At 44.4% G+C, this 14,283-nt stretch overlaps 1 protein-coding gene across 2 annotated transcripts in view; it reads right to left on the reverse strand.

Moving 5' to 3' along the window:
- The window catches only part of SLC44A3 (solute carrier family 44 member 3), a 166,657-nt gene that overhangs the window by 112,984 nt on the left and 39,390 nt on the right, over nucleotides 1-14,283 (reverse strand). For both annotated transcript variants that reach the window (XM_088446818.1, XM_088446817.1), the window contains 4 exons: nucleotides 8,806-8,948; nucleotides 6,020-6,156; nucleotides 4,115-4,208; nucleotides 2,836-3,005 (listed from right to left, as the gene is read on the reverse strand). In XM_088446818.1, coding sequence (XP_088302944.1) covers nucleotides 2,836-3,005; nucleotides 4,115-4,208; nucleotides 6,020-6,156; nucleotides 8,806-8,948 — 544 coding nt within the window. The remainder of the gene's footprint in view (nucleotides 1-2,835; nucleotides 3,006-4,114; nucleotides 4,209-6,019; nucleotides 6,157-8,805; nucleotides 8,949-14,283) is intronic.

Raw genomic sequence — 14,283 nt, forward strand, 5'->3', positions numbered from 1 at the left:
CTGACCTTAATCAGAAATTGCTAACAGCCACGCACGCTATCAGTGCTATGGCTGTTTATGGCCACGCAGTGGATAATTTATACACGCACCTGCAACAGCGCTGAAACGCACTGGCACGCCTGTGTTCGCCCGACCACTCCCCCCACCTCACCCACCTCCTCCACTCACAAACAGCACTTCCTGTCAATTACTTTGCTCTGGGTCTGCGTAGCCTCTGCAAACGCAAACATCGACCGATTGCGTGCATCTACATTCCTTGCTGAATCAGGCCCTTAATTTCTTATGCTAATGCAATAATCTCCCAAAGTAAATTGCATAACCGTGCACCTGAAAGTGCAAGCCTATCCTGCCCGCTGTTCTAGCGTCCGCAGACGTAACCATCATCATTAGCATCAGCACTTGCACCAGCTCCATGCTAGGTTCTAGAGATCCATCAGAAACAGGCTTCCCTTCCTCGTACCCATGGCTCAGATTCGTTTACATTCATGGCCACGGCACTCCCATCAGAAACGGGCGCTATATGCGTCTTGGTACTCGCTACCCAGAAACACAGAATTTCACTTTAATTTTCATTCGTACAAAATACGTCACAAATGCACCAACTTGCAACTTCAGAAAAATTGTGTAGCACATGCCCACAACATGTTTTGCGATTTAGACACATGCGCAGTCAGTTCCAAATTGGGAGATGTCGTAGTTTTCACTACTCCCATAGTGTGGAGTATTATTGTTCTACCGGCAAGGGCGTATTTAGTGAGGAGGGGACCCGTGTTCACTCACCGTCCGAGGCCCCCTCCTCTCTCTCTGGCGGCTGCGGCGTACTGACAGGTTTAGTAACCTCTAGGCACTAGTCTGTGCACAGAGTATACTGCGCTGCTGCACCATTTTCCCGGCGATTTTCCTACTGCGCATGCACAGAACGCTGGGAAAATGGGGGGCCCCCTGGACTCAGGGGCCCGTGTGCACCGCACACCCTGCACCCATTATAGATACACCCCTATCTACCGGAGATTACAAGAATCAACCCCCCAAAACCAAAGCAGGTCCTGAACTGCCTCCCCACACACACACTCAAGCGTCCAGAAAGAGCGGAACTTCTTGAAACCCCCTTCCCTGCTAGAGGTCCCGCAAATTAGCACATCCCGCGCCTGCCAGGAGAAGGGTCTTAAACGTTTTTCGTTATTAATATGTCCTTTTTTATACATGGTATAAATATGTGTAATGCACATTTATATATTATTCAGAGGCAAAGAGAAAGGAGGAAGAGGGTGTGTGAGAGAGAGATGGGAGGAAGAGGGTGTGAGAGAGAGAGAGAGAGAGAGAGAGGAGAGGACGAGGGTGTGTGTGAGAGAGAGATGGGAGGAAGAGGGTGTGAGAGAGAGAGAGAGAGGAGAGGACGAGGGTGTGTGTGAGAGAGATGGGAGGAAGAGGGTGTGTGAGAGAGATGGGAGGAAGAGGGGGAGAGAGATGGGAGGAAGAGGGTGTGTGAGAGAGATGGGAGGAAGAGGGTGTGTGAGAGAGATGGGAGGAAGAGGGTGTGTGAGAGAGATGGGAGGAAGAGGGTGTGTGAGAGAGAGATGGGAGGAAGAGGGTGAGTGAGAGAGAGAGATGGGAGGAAGAGGGGGAGAAAGATGTGAAGGTAGGGGAACAGAAAAAAACAACCCTGCAATGCCAGGAACAATAGCTAGAGACCTGGCAAAAGATGGGTCGAAAATTCTAGTATTACAGAAGGGCACATAAGAGTCTTCAGGGGCAGCATTTACTTGAGTCTACTTCCAATTATGGTATATATTTTCTATACAAGAGCATCCACTTTAATTTAAGTGTGGTGTCATATGGCTGTTTGACATTTGGAACTGTCTTCATCACTACGGTCTTATTACAGGATATCTATATATTCATAGCAGAATGACGACTTTTATGAGTGACATATTTCTATGTTGCCGTTGTCTGAGCAGGGCATATACCAAATTATAGATCTTCGTCCATAGATTTGCACAAAAATATTGGCGTTGTAATTAGTTGCTTCGTTTCGGAGTTATGTGGCAAAATGTCCGCCCGCCATTTACAATGCATCACCAGTGTGCTCTAAAAAATGTGACAGTTGGTGAACTCTCCCTGTGCACCTGCTGGGTGGTCCAAAAACTGTGTCAGTTACTGAACTCTCCCTATGCACCTGCTGGGTGACCTGGAACATGTGACCTGCTGGGTGATCTGGAAACTGTGAGAGTTATTTGCAGCCACATATATCAGCACGTCTTGCAGGGACCTCAATCATTCACTTTTGTGTTATTTAATTATTCACTTTACCTCGCATTGTTTACACCAAACATGCCTAGAGGTCAGCCTTGAGGACATCGACATGGTGGAAACCTTACAGGTCGCCCAGAGTACATGGTTGAAAGATCTTAAACAACGTATAACAAGATCAACTGATAAACCACTTGCATTGGATAGGACATATTCGCCACAATACTACTCTTTAGGTCCTATGGACGTGCAATGTGTGAACTGTGTTGCCCTACACTTCTTGGTGGAGGAGATTAACGGCTGCTGTTACAATGGAAAAGTTTTTTTGCCCAATGTGGTTGTTCCACCATATTTAGCAGAACTCCTTATGACAAATATCCTCAAATTACGGACTCATTATCTCCAAAATATCCTCCGTAACTAATATCCATAATATGCTCCATAACTAAGGCGGTTACTGCCAGGATTCCCTACTTTTACTTAATGCTTGTAGCTTTAGATTGTTTTTCTGTACCTGCTGCCATTTCTGCAAAAAACATGAAAAGATGTTTAGTGAAAACAAGGAAATATTTGATGCCTTCATACCTACTGCAAGTATGCTCAATCCTATGACATTGTCTCTGCCAGCCATAATGCCACTAAGGATCCGATGAAAGAAATCTATTTCATTAACCACATCTATCAATACTGATGCAAAACGGTTGTAACAGTCAGGATTTTGAGGAATGCAGCGGTTGAAGAGTGGGAATGATTTGCTGTATAACAAAAGAGACAAGAATTGTAAATTTATAATAAAGGAATAATAAGTTTTTCTTTTAGGAACCTAAAATGTAGCTGACCCTTCCACGCCATGGATGCAGCCATTTTGTAGCTTAAGTTAATATTCAGCCTTCACCTTCAATCGTAGGTTGAGAGGCTGCATTCATGGATACTGTTACAAAACTACTGGCTCCATTGTGAATAAGCAGTGAGTAATAGATGCTGTACTTAGTGACTGCACAGGAGGTTAGGAAAAGAGCAAAGATTAACTGTTCTTAATTAATTTTTAATTGCAGCATTGTCATTCTAACTAAACAAATAATATTCAACATGTACATGGACCTATTCTTAACACTCAGCACTAATGAGACCTCGATTGTTTTCCTAATGTTTTGAGGATTGGGACTTTCATGAGTAACCAACGTAGAGTGGCTCCATCCACTATACTGGCGTATTGATATGGAGTACAACCAGCACACTGAATAAATACAAAAAGTGTTTTATTAAAGTCATACAAGAATCATGAAAAAACGGGGAACAAACCATCCAAATGAGACAACAATCAAAAAATTATCTGAAGTCATATGTGGTGGACATGTGCTGCTCACTCATATCCATGGAGGTATGAGGTGTTTGAGCTTTGCTCCACCATGCACTACATATAAAACCCCCATAGGTGCGGCACTCATGGCTCTCTTAAATCACAACAATCATCGCAAAAAACGAATTTGCCAATTTTGTTGTGATCTAAGAGAGTCGTGAGTGCTGCACCTATGGGGGTTTGTACACACACATATATAGGGAGTGGTGCTGCAAAGATCTTTGTGGCATCACATTTCTTTCAAAGTGCACTGAGAGCTGAGGTGCATTCTAGCCCTACAAGTAGCAGGAAGGGTTCAGGGTGGGGATAGGGAATGAAAGGGAAGTGGACCCCTACTTATTACCTTAAATACAAGGAGATGGCTAAAGCAAGTAACAGAATTGTCACGAATATGGGTTCGGCTGACAAAATGGCTGCATCATTAGTGTGAGATGAAAAATGTGCTTTCAAGAGTTTTGTGGTTATTTTCTGTATTATGGCATCAGAGTAATGAGAAACACCTACCTCGGCGGCACCGGAAGCACAGGACACCATTCTGATGCCTTCGGATGGTTTGTGTACTCTGTGTAGTTCATCTTATATACACAGAGCTGTGAGCCTGGAACATAGGAGAGGATAAAGCAATTAATACTCTATGCCGAGTCTGTCATTTATTTGGCTACAGTAAGGAAATGATAAACTCCCTCTCTCTGGATTGGCATTGGGAGTTTATATTATATATATTATAAACTCCCATACAGAAATGTAAAAACACAGTTGACAAATTGACTAATCTGAACTGAAGAAATAATTTTTATTACAAGTACAGTAGATATTATAGATATCAATCATCCTTCACTAAATAATCTACCCTAACCATAATATTTCATTATAAAAGGTCATTTCAATGTGATTTACACATTGGACAAGGGCAAAAAAAATTTTTATTTTTTTTTATCGCCTGTGCGTTTAATAATGGCCATCTTGAACAGCTAAATTTAGAGAAGCATAGATTAAACTGAATATTATTAGGTTATATACAAAACAATTAAACCACTTTTATGCAAATAAAATGTAACAACATCTGCAGCCATTACCTTTATACCCTTCTAATGATCTCCATCTAATTTTGCAGTGCTAAATTCAGCATACAGGCCAGTTGCTGGGAAAATACTCTTCAGGGGGATGCATGGGGTAATTTAGTAAGCGTGGCTTTTGGAAAACTGATGGTTTTTGGTGGTTTTTCTGGCAATTTTTAGAACACCAACAAAACTGCTAAACAGTAAATTCAGTGGTTTGGAGTTGAAAACCGCAGGCGATGTGCAGGAGTTTCAAGCCTCCAGCAAAACCGCCATTTAGTAGATTTAGCCCATAGATCGTAATTCCAAATGATTTTATACCTCTTTTCCACCAAAAACCCAGGTCCGACCTGGGTTTTTGGACATGGTTCCAACACAGGTCAAACCCCATTTACACTGCATATTCGATCTGGGTTACTCCTAGGTCAGCCCTGTTCACACTGAACCCAGATCTGCCCTACTAAACCTGTGATGTCATAAAAAGTGGGAGGTGACTGCTCCACAACCACCAATCAGCTCATTTTAGGTATGACCTGGGTCGGATAACCTGGGTCGCGCCGTTTACACTGCACCATTACCCGGGTCCATGCTGGGTCCAACATTGGTAGTTACCTGGAGTGGATTCCCAGGTCACTTGACCTGGGTTATTTTTCAGGGACCCTTTTTGCACTGATGCTGCAACCCGGGTAGACCCAGCAAAAACACAGGTTTTTGCTCTGGCGTAAAAGGGGTATTAGTTACTTTTTCATTAATCCTCATACTTTCTCCCCTCCGGGAGAGTGACTGGAGGGGAGATGTGGCTGATAGCTATAAGGTGTCAGGAATGCCTCTCCTCATCATTAGTCCCACAAACTCCTAGAAGAGCAGGTGAGCCTCCCACATTCCACCCACTTCCTATGGAATGGGCAGATTGTGGGTCTATAAAGAGGGGGAAGGGCCAACGCAATGCTCATAGAATTGTTAGCTTAGCCATGCCCTGGTGCAAAGGGCATGGTTACACCCAGTTGGGGGCCATTAGTAGAAGTTGCGTGGTTAGGAAGACATGGGCATGATTCCTTCCATACACTCCCATGCCCCTAGAGAGGCCTGGGTACTCTGTATTCACCTCACCCCTATTTCAGTATCCCCGATTGCCTGGTGAGCCATCAACAAATGCAATGGGCATTAGTAATAGTTATAAGTGGGGGTGTTGCCACACGATATGGAGGGCCCAGCCCGCAATAGAAGCTGCTCGTCACCGTACAGAGGGAACCATGGCCACACCCCCGGAGATGCCTACCCTCTCCTCAGTGCCCGCTGGTTGCATTTACAGAAAGCATGAATTATTTAAACCAGAATTTTACAAACATACCGTTATTCTTTGCAAACAGCTCCAAGTCTTGCAGTGACGTTAGCTGCTCCTGAGGACAGCTTGATACACACAAAGCGAGGGAATTGACTTTGAGGTCTTTGAACTCTAAGTTGCATGAATTCAAAAAGAAAACATGTCTGAGAAAAAAAAATATGATGGTTATTTTATTGTAATCTTATTTTCATTTATTTAGTCTATTCTAGTTTCATCCGACAAAGCTTTTTTAGCAAAACCATTTGCCTTTTACATATAGTCAGAAGTTATCATAGATGAAGTGTTAGTCACTGCTTTCAAAGGAATTCCTTTTGCACCCTCCGAACAAACTATATTATAACATCGGTTGCTGATAAAAAGTAGGTAATCACATTGGCATGTAGTGACAGTTGGTCTGACCTCTGACCCCTCCACCTGAATCAGAGATGTACAGGGGAGAGTGCGGGGGCTTTGATTGAGAGAGACAGTGGGAGAGGGAGAAGAGATGGGAAGAAAGTATTGGAGTGGGGAAGAGAGTAAGGGGGGTGAGAGAGAGAGAGAGAGAGAGAGAGAGAGGTCATAGGCAGAGAAAGTGAGAAAGTGTGTGTGGGGGGTCATCGCTGGGCATTATATGTAGTACCAAATATATACTGTATATAAATACATATATATATATATATATATGCCGTATATACTCGAGTTTAAATCGACCCGAATATAAGCCAAGGTACCTAATTTTACCCCAAAAAACTGGGAAAACTTATTGACTCGAGTATAAGCCTAGGATGGGAAATGCAGCAGCTGGTAGTGCCCCCAGTAGTAATCCCCCCTGGTAGTGCCCCCAGAAGTAATCCCCCCTGGTAGTGCCCCCAGAAGTAATTCTCCCTGGTAGTGCCCCCAGAAGTAATTCCCCCTAGTAGTGCCCCCAGTAGTAATCCCCCCTGGTAGTGCCCCCAGAAGTAATTCTCCCTGGTAGTGCCCCCAGTAGTAATTCCCCCCTGGTAGTGCCTTCAGAAGTAGTCCCCCCCTGGTAGTGCTCCCAGAAGTAATCCCCCCCTGGTAGTGCCCCCACAAGTAATCCCCCTCTGGTAGTGCCCCCAGAAGTAATCCCCCCCGGTAGTGCCCCCACAAGTAATCCCCCTCTGGTAGTGCCCCCACAAGTAATCCCCCCCGGTAGTGCCCCCAGAAGTAATCCCCCCTGGTCAGTGACGTAACTAGGGTATTTGGAGCCCAGGGCAAATTTGAAAACGGAGCCCCCCCCACCCCCCGATGTGCGCGTTGTCACTTAAAAATGAAATGGGGCATGTCAACATGACACACCCCTTTATTTTCACACTGAACATTCCTATTCATATGCACCTTAACCCCAGTAGTACCCCTTATACAGTACCCCCAGTATGCAGTTGTGGTCCCTCTTATGCAGTGCCTCTAGTAGTAGGCCCCATTTATAATGCCCCCAGTGGTAGTTCCCCCCCAAGTAGTAGTCCCCAGGAGAGGTTCCCCCTCCCGATTAAGTGCCCCCAGTAGTAGCCCCCCCCAGTAGAGGTCCTCCCAATAATGGTGCCCCCAGTAGTAGCCACCCCTCCACCGTTGTGCCCCCACCCCCCATAGAGTGCATAGTGCAAAAATAAAAAGCAATTGTTAGCCTCCAGTATTTGGTATACAATAGTAATATTCCATAAATAAAAGTAGGGATTATGTGAACCATGGACCATAAAATATTAAAATGTTGTAAAGATAACTTATTTAAGACAATTTAAAAGCACACAAGATAGAGTTACCAGTCAGTAATCAAGTACTGAACATGATGTTTTTTTAGACACACAAATTATAAATAAATATGCATAAATTATAAAAAAACATCAAATGTAATAAAATAAGACTGTAAGGCTTATCCGATATAGCGATAGTAAGCTCATGAAAGGTAAGAGGAGAATCCAACGCGTTTAGTCAAAGGTGCATCAACAAAGTATTGAGCAAAGGCTGTGAATACTTATGTACATGTGATTTCTTAGTTTTTTTTTTTAATTAAATTTAGAAAAATCTCAAAAAAACTTTTTACACGTTGTCAGTATGATCATTACACATGATCTGTATACATTAACTGCAGTAAAACTATTACATTTCAGTGAAGGAAATAAGATTCCTCTTCTCCTCCCATACTTGCTACCAGTAAGTGTTGACCATTGTGGAAATAATAAACCATAAACCAAAGCACTATAAAAAAAAACAAGACTTCATCACATGAATCAATCACACTAATGAATCGGTGACTGTATTGTGCTCAACAATGTATTTGTGATAGAGTTTGTAAACACATCAACATTGACGCAACAACGGTCGCACCATTGACAATTGCGGTAGCCAAGGGTCTACTCTAGCTACTCTCCTCATATCCAACTAAACATGGCCATTGAAGTATTATATTTGCGATTGGGAATGCAGCAGCATTCCCAGACACGCCTGTAACACTCCACTAACAAGTCCATGTAATTTCCCTTTATGTGATCACTGTAGGTCACCTCCTAGTCAGTATCCAGATACGCCCAGGGATCACAAGCCCGTTTTCAAGTGTAAGCGATTCCATACGCAATTGTCAATGGCATAGGACGTGTGCAGTAAGGAAGGGACTCTCTACGCATGCGCACTAGAAAAACATCGCTCAACTGCGGGAACATCAGAATAGTGTCTGTCTCTGAATCAGGCCCTGAGTTAGTCTAACCCCAGTCTAAACTGTCACACATTTCTCAAAATATCAAAGATATTGGCTCACATGCGGTTTACAATACATGAGAGAGGTTTATTGTACTTACTTTCTGTTAGTCATGTCTTTTCCAGAAAAAGGTGCATTGGATATAGGAGAGTTCCTTCTCCCACACACATTTCCGTAACTATCATAACCAAACACGAGTCTCTCTGCCGATCCGGCCATCAATGAATAACCACTGATGAACATCTGCAAAAATAAGAAGACACTATTATCATAGCAGCTATTATTTACCCTAATGATCTCCATCTGCCGTCACTGTAGGAAGAAATAACAGTATAAAAAAAAAAGTTACATTCAAATAACTAATGGCCACTATATAAACCCATTCACATTTTAATGCAGGATCTGTCACTTTTTCTAAATTATTATATTTACTCAATTATACACGGTGTGGTGGCAGTGCATGAAGGACACTGCTAGCAGCCTCGCCACTGACCGCATTATGAGACACCAGGCTCTTGTTTGGAGAGAGTGTGGGACCTGGCCATCCACTGTCCTGTCTGCACAAACAATCAAGAAGCCCCCTGCTCCAGGCTGATATCTCTCAGGCATCAGAGGTAGAGTTGGGCACTTTGAAAGGGGGTGTAGGGCCTGTTCATCCACTGTCCCGTCTGCATAAACCATCCAGCAGCCACCTGCTCCCCACTGACAGCTCTCCACATTTTATTTTGAAGACTAAAATCTGGCCAATATCCAAATATTTCATAGAAAAACAATATTTATCACTGTATTAATAAATTCATTGTTATTTTTCTATGAAAAATGTGGTTATTTGTCAGATTTTAGTTTTCAAATATTAAATGTGGCTCTTCAAGATGTCTCACTTTTCTCAAGTAGCTCCCACCTCAATTAAGGTTGGAGACCACTGCCATGGGACATCCCAAAGCTATCCTACTAAGAGAGTGGGGACGCGCCGGACCTGCACTGACAACCCTTCAGACAAAATCTGCGATTGCGGTAGCGAAGGTATGAAATAGAGACTTAGGAATGTAAGGGCGGAGGACCACGGGGCTGCCCTATGAAGTTGCTCAGCCGAGGCACCCTGAAGAGCTGCCCAAGAAGTACCCACCGATCTGGTGGAATGAGCCATCACCACAGACGGAAAAGAGGTCCGCCACAGCGTAAGCATGACGCATAGTCAAACAGAGCCAACTGGCCAAAGTCCGTCCTGAAGGCAGCCAGATCCATCCGTGTAGAAGACAAAAAACTAATCCATCCTATGGATTTCCCAGGTCATATGCAGCAAGGAACGGAGGGCCCCAATAACGTCCAAAGAGGCCTTCTCTGTAAAACAATCAGATGCCTGAAAAACAGGGACCCTGATTTCCAGAGTGATGAGAAACCTAGAGACTACCCAAGGATGGTAGCCAAAGTGAATTCGAACAACGGCCCAGTCCAAGTGAAAAAAACAGAAATGGGAAGCGACAGCATAGTGCGCCCAAGTCTGACATTCGCCAGATCGACGCAATAGCCGGTAGGAAGACAGATTTTTATGTAAACTGACATATGTCCACCAAGGGCAAAGGCTCAAAGGATGACAACTGAAGAGCCCGAAGCACCAAAGACCAGTGCCAAGCTGCTATCGGAGGAACAAACTATGGCTGTACTAGGAGAACTCTTTGAATAAAAGCCCGTACGTCAGGCAACAGAGCAATCTGACTCTGGGAGAAGACCGGAAATGCAGTTCCACACCTGCAAAGAAGAAAGGCGGAGGCCCTAATCCAGAGCCGCCTAGAGCGAACCCCAGAGAGTCAGAACACCAAGAGAAGTACGTTTGCCAATGCAGTGAAAAAATCTTGCAGAGGAAAGCATTCGGCCACTCAAGATAGTACGACTGACTGCCCTAGAAAAACCCTAAGTTCACAGAACGAATGTCTCAAGAACCACCCCATTGAAGCAAGATGGTTCAGAACCGGCTGGAAGCGCAGGCCCGAGACAGAAAATCGACCTCTGAGGAAGACCCAGCAGAGCGTCCACGGAGAGGCCAAAGAGATCTGCGTACCAATACACTGTGGCTAATCAGGGACTACCAGGGACTCCGACATCAACTTGTTGGAGTCACGAGATCAGGGGAAGAACGCACGACCCGTCAAGGCCTCTGGATCATGGTACAAATGCAGAATCTCAGCAGCCTATGGAAGTGCCGGGAAGACAAAGTCAAGCAAGCTCTATTGAAGAACCAGGAGCTGAAAGACATCTGTGAAATGCCCCTATGCCAGCGTGAACATCCTAGTGGTTGATGAAGTTCGCTCTCCAATTCCGAACCCCGAGAAAGAAAACAACAGACATAGCGAGAAGATGACGCTCTAGCCAGCTGAGAAAGCAACTCGCCTTGTTGAAGGTGTTTTGACTGTGATTGCTGCTCTGTGCAGGACGATGCTGGAAAAGCGGCAGAGCCAGGCAAAGAGCCCTGAATACTGCAAGAGGCTCCAGAACCCCTAACGGCAACCAACTCTCTAGAACCATCCACCATCCCAGAGGTCTGCTGACAGGTTACTGTCCCCCACCTGTGCAGACTTGTGTCGGTGGTGAGGAGAGCCCATTCTAGAAGCCAAAAGGGGTGACCCTTGCCCAAGTGGGAACCCTGGAGCCACCACAAGAGGGAGAGACAACTTCTCAAGAGAGAACGAATCTCCACGTCTTCAGCTGCAGATGAGACCAGTTCCATTGGGACAGAACTATCATTTGAAGAGCACGGGAGTGAAACTGAGCATATCCACCCTGCTGAAGGCGAAGACCAGAGAGCCCAGGATCTGCATGCAAGAGAGTATTGCCCCTCAGCAATGACACAAGAACTTGCGAATTATGATCTGTTGGCCCCAGACTTTTCTAGTGGGAAGAAGATCCGCTGAACCCTGGAATCCAACAAGGCCCCCAGAGGGTACATCTACTGACAGAGTCAAGGAGGAATTCCCAACTGATGATCCTTTCATGGGACTGGAGGAGATCCACTGTGAGACGGATATGTTCCCTGAGAACTTCCAGAGACATGGCGAGGATTAAAAGGTCATCTAAGTAATTCAGAATCCTGATACCCCAGTGGGGAAAATGAGCTGCCACGACTTTCATGAAGACCCGAGGGGCTGTGTAAAGAACAAATGGCAAAAGCTGAAAAAGGAAATGTTCCTCCTGGAACGCCCACCTGAGGAAGCTCAGGTGAATGAGTGAATAAGAATGTGCAAATAGGCCTCCTGGGTGTCCAAGGAAGCTAGGAAAACCCCCAGCTGCAGAGCCAGAAAGATAAAATGCAGAGACCTAAAGCCCTGTGTGAGGAGTGAACTCACAACCTTCAGATTATGAGACTGACGCGCTACCCAATGTGCCAACAAGTAGTTAAAATCAAAAATGTAAATAAAAAGCAGTTTCTAACATGGTGCTGCTCCTGCAAGGCACCAACTAAAAAAACTGGCCTGCCTGTAGCTGGGGGGTGGGATATAGGGGAGGAGGAGCCGGGGCTTCTGAGAGAAAAATTTTAACTTGTTGGTGCCTGGACTCCTCCTGCTCCAGCCTATACCCATGGTAATGACTGTCACCCCTATGGCATGAAGAAGAAATGTAATGTTATCAAAAAAGCATTGGAAGAGAATAAGGTGTGGTCAGCCAAAAATAATCTATACTAACATTATAAAAACGCTGTGTCTGCCTGTTTGTTCCAAGTTGTCGCAAAAACGACTAAACCGATTTTCTTGAACTGCATCATTTTGTAGTGGAAGCTCAAAGAAATAACCTGCACTTTGTTTCATCTCCATCCGTCAAGTTAAAGCTGAACAACAACAAAAACATAATGTATTGACTTTATCAATGCAAGAGATAGGTGTGGCACAATGGGCGTGTCCGGTATGGGGTGGGGGGAGAGGTGCCTTGGGCCGGATTCACTTGAATAGGATAGGGCTACATAGCAGTTTGTGCACAGGGCACATAGTGACATTGGTGTGTGGGTGAAGGCACTGCTGCCTATAGCACTGCTGGTAACGTGGGCCACTCCCGGGACAGGACCCCTATGCAAAGCAATACAACTAGAACTCCTCAAACAAAATTTTTTTGGCAGAAATGATCTCATTGCTGGCGAAGCCGCAGGTAACAGCTAGTATTTTCATATAAATGCATCAGGGATCACTGTTTATACTTGTAACAAAGCTGCCTTTTGAATTTCTGACATTAATAAAAGGAAACAATGTATCAATAAATAAGACCACGTTTTGTAATATACCCCATGCGAATCTAACAGTAATGGGCCATTTCTTCCGTATTTCAGATAAAGACAACCAGGAATAGTAGGTGATAATATGGACTTCCACAGACGAGTCATTTAGCTGCAGTAAACAGATGTGGAGTTTTCTCTATAATGTAACAGAAAGCTAGGGATGAGCAAAACAAGGTAGCTCTCCCGGCCTTTACCAACAGATACCAAAATAAGTAAGATGTAGTATACCCCATTCCAACCAGAAGCCATCTCATCACTCCAATAACAAATTAATCCTTCACCTCTAGAATAATAGGTAAGACATTACCTTCCCTCACCTGTGTACTAACACCTTCCATTCCATTCCCTCACCTCTGTAGTAACACCTTTTCCTTCCTCACCAGTGTTGTAACATTTGATATTCCCCTCCCTCACATGTGTAGAAATACAATCCCTCCCTCACACCTGTAGTTACACATTGCGCTCACTCACACCTGTAAAAACGTATTCCCCTCCCTCACCTCTGGAGGAACACATTCCCCTCCCTCGCCTCTATAGTAACACATTACCCCCGCTCACCCCTGTAGTAACACATTCCTCTCCCTCGCCTGTGTTGTAATACAGTCCCTTCCTTCACCCTGTAGTAACACATTTGACATTCTCCTCCCTCACCTGTTTAGTAACACATTCCTCTCTCTCACCTCTGTAGTAACACATCTCCTTCCCTCGCTATTCAAATAGGGGAGCCACACCAACTGCCAGTGTCAGTGATGTTTGGCAGCACTTGGGATTACAGTTGGTGTTTGAATTCTGAACTGTGCTGCAGCCACGATGAGTCAGTCAATTAGGACATTGCACAGGGGGAGGAAACATTTTAGCCCCTTTCACCCCCTTAGGAATCATATTTAAAAAATCCCTTCTTAATGGGCCCCTACGTCATGGAAGGAATATACTCCCCGATTTTCATGTTTCTAGGTCCAGGGGTTTGGGCTGGGTGTTGATGAGTCAGTCATCTGATTAGACAGACAGACAGACAGACAGACAGACAGACAGACAGACAATACAAGAAGGTTATGTTTTTGCTGGCGCGTATATATAATAATAAAAATGTAACTGGTGTGTCTCTTAATGAGTGTAATGAAATGGAAGTGTGTAGTGTATAATAATGCTGTTTAATAGTTAAAAATAAATTAGATGCTAGGTACATATGGAATTAATATCTCTAAAACCATACTGTTTTTAACACATGAAGATGAGCATAAAAAACTAAACATTTAAAATCTTGAGATTAAAATATATCACATGCGGATATCAGAGTGCATGGAAATAAACAATAAT

This window comes from Taudactylus pleione, unplaced genomic scaffold (assembly GCF_031769625.1).
Source record: "Taudactylus pleione unplaced genomic scaffold, aTauple2 ptg000406l, whole genome shotgun sequence".
NCBI lineage: Eukaryota > Metazoa > Chordata > Amphibia > Anura > Myobatrachidae > Taudactylus > Taudactylus pleione.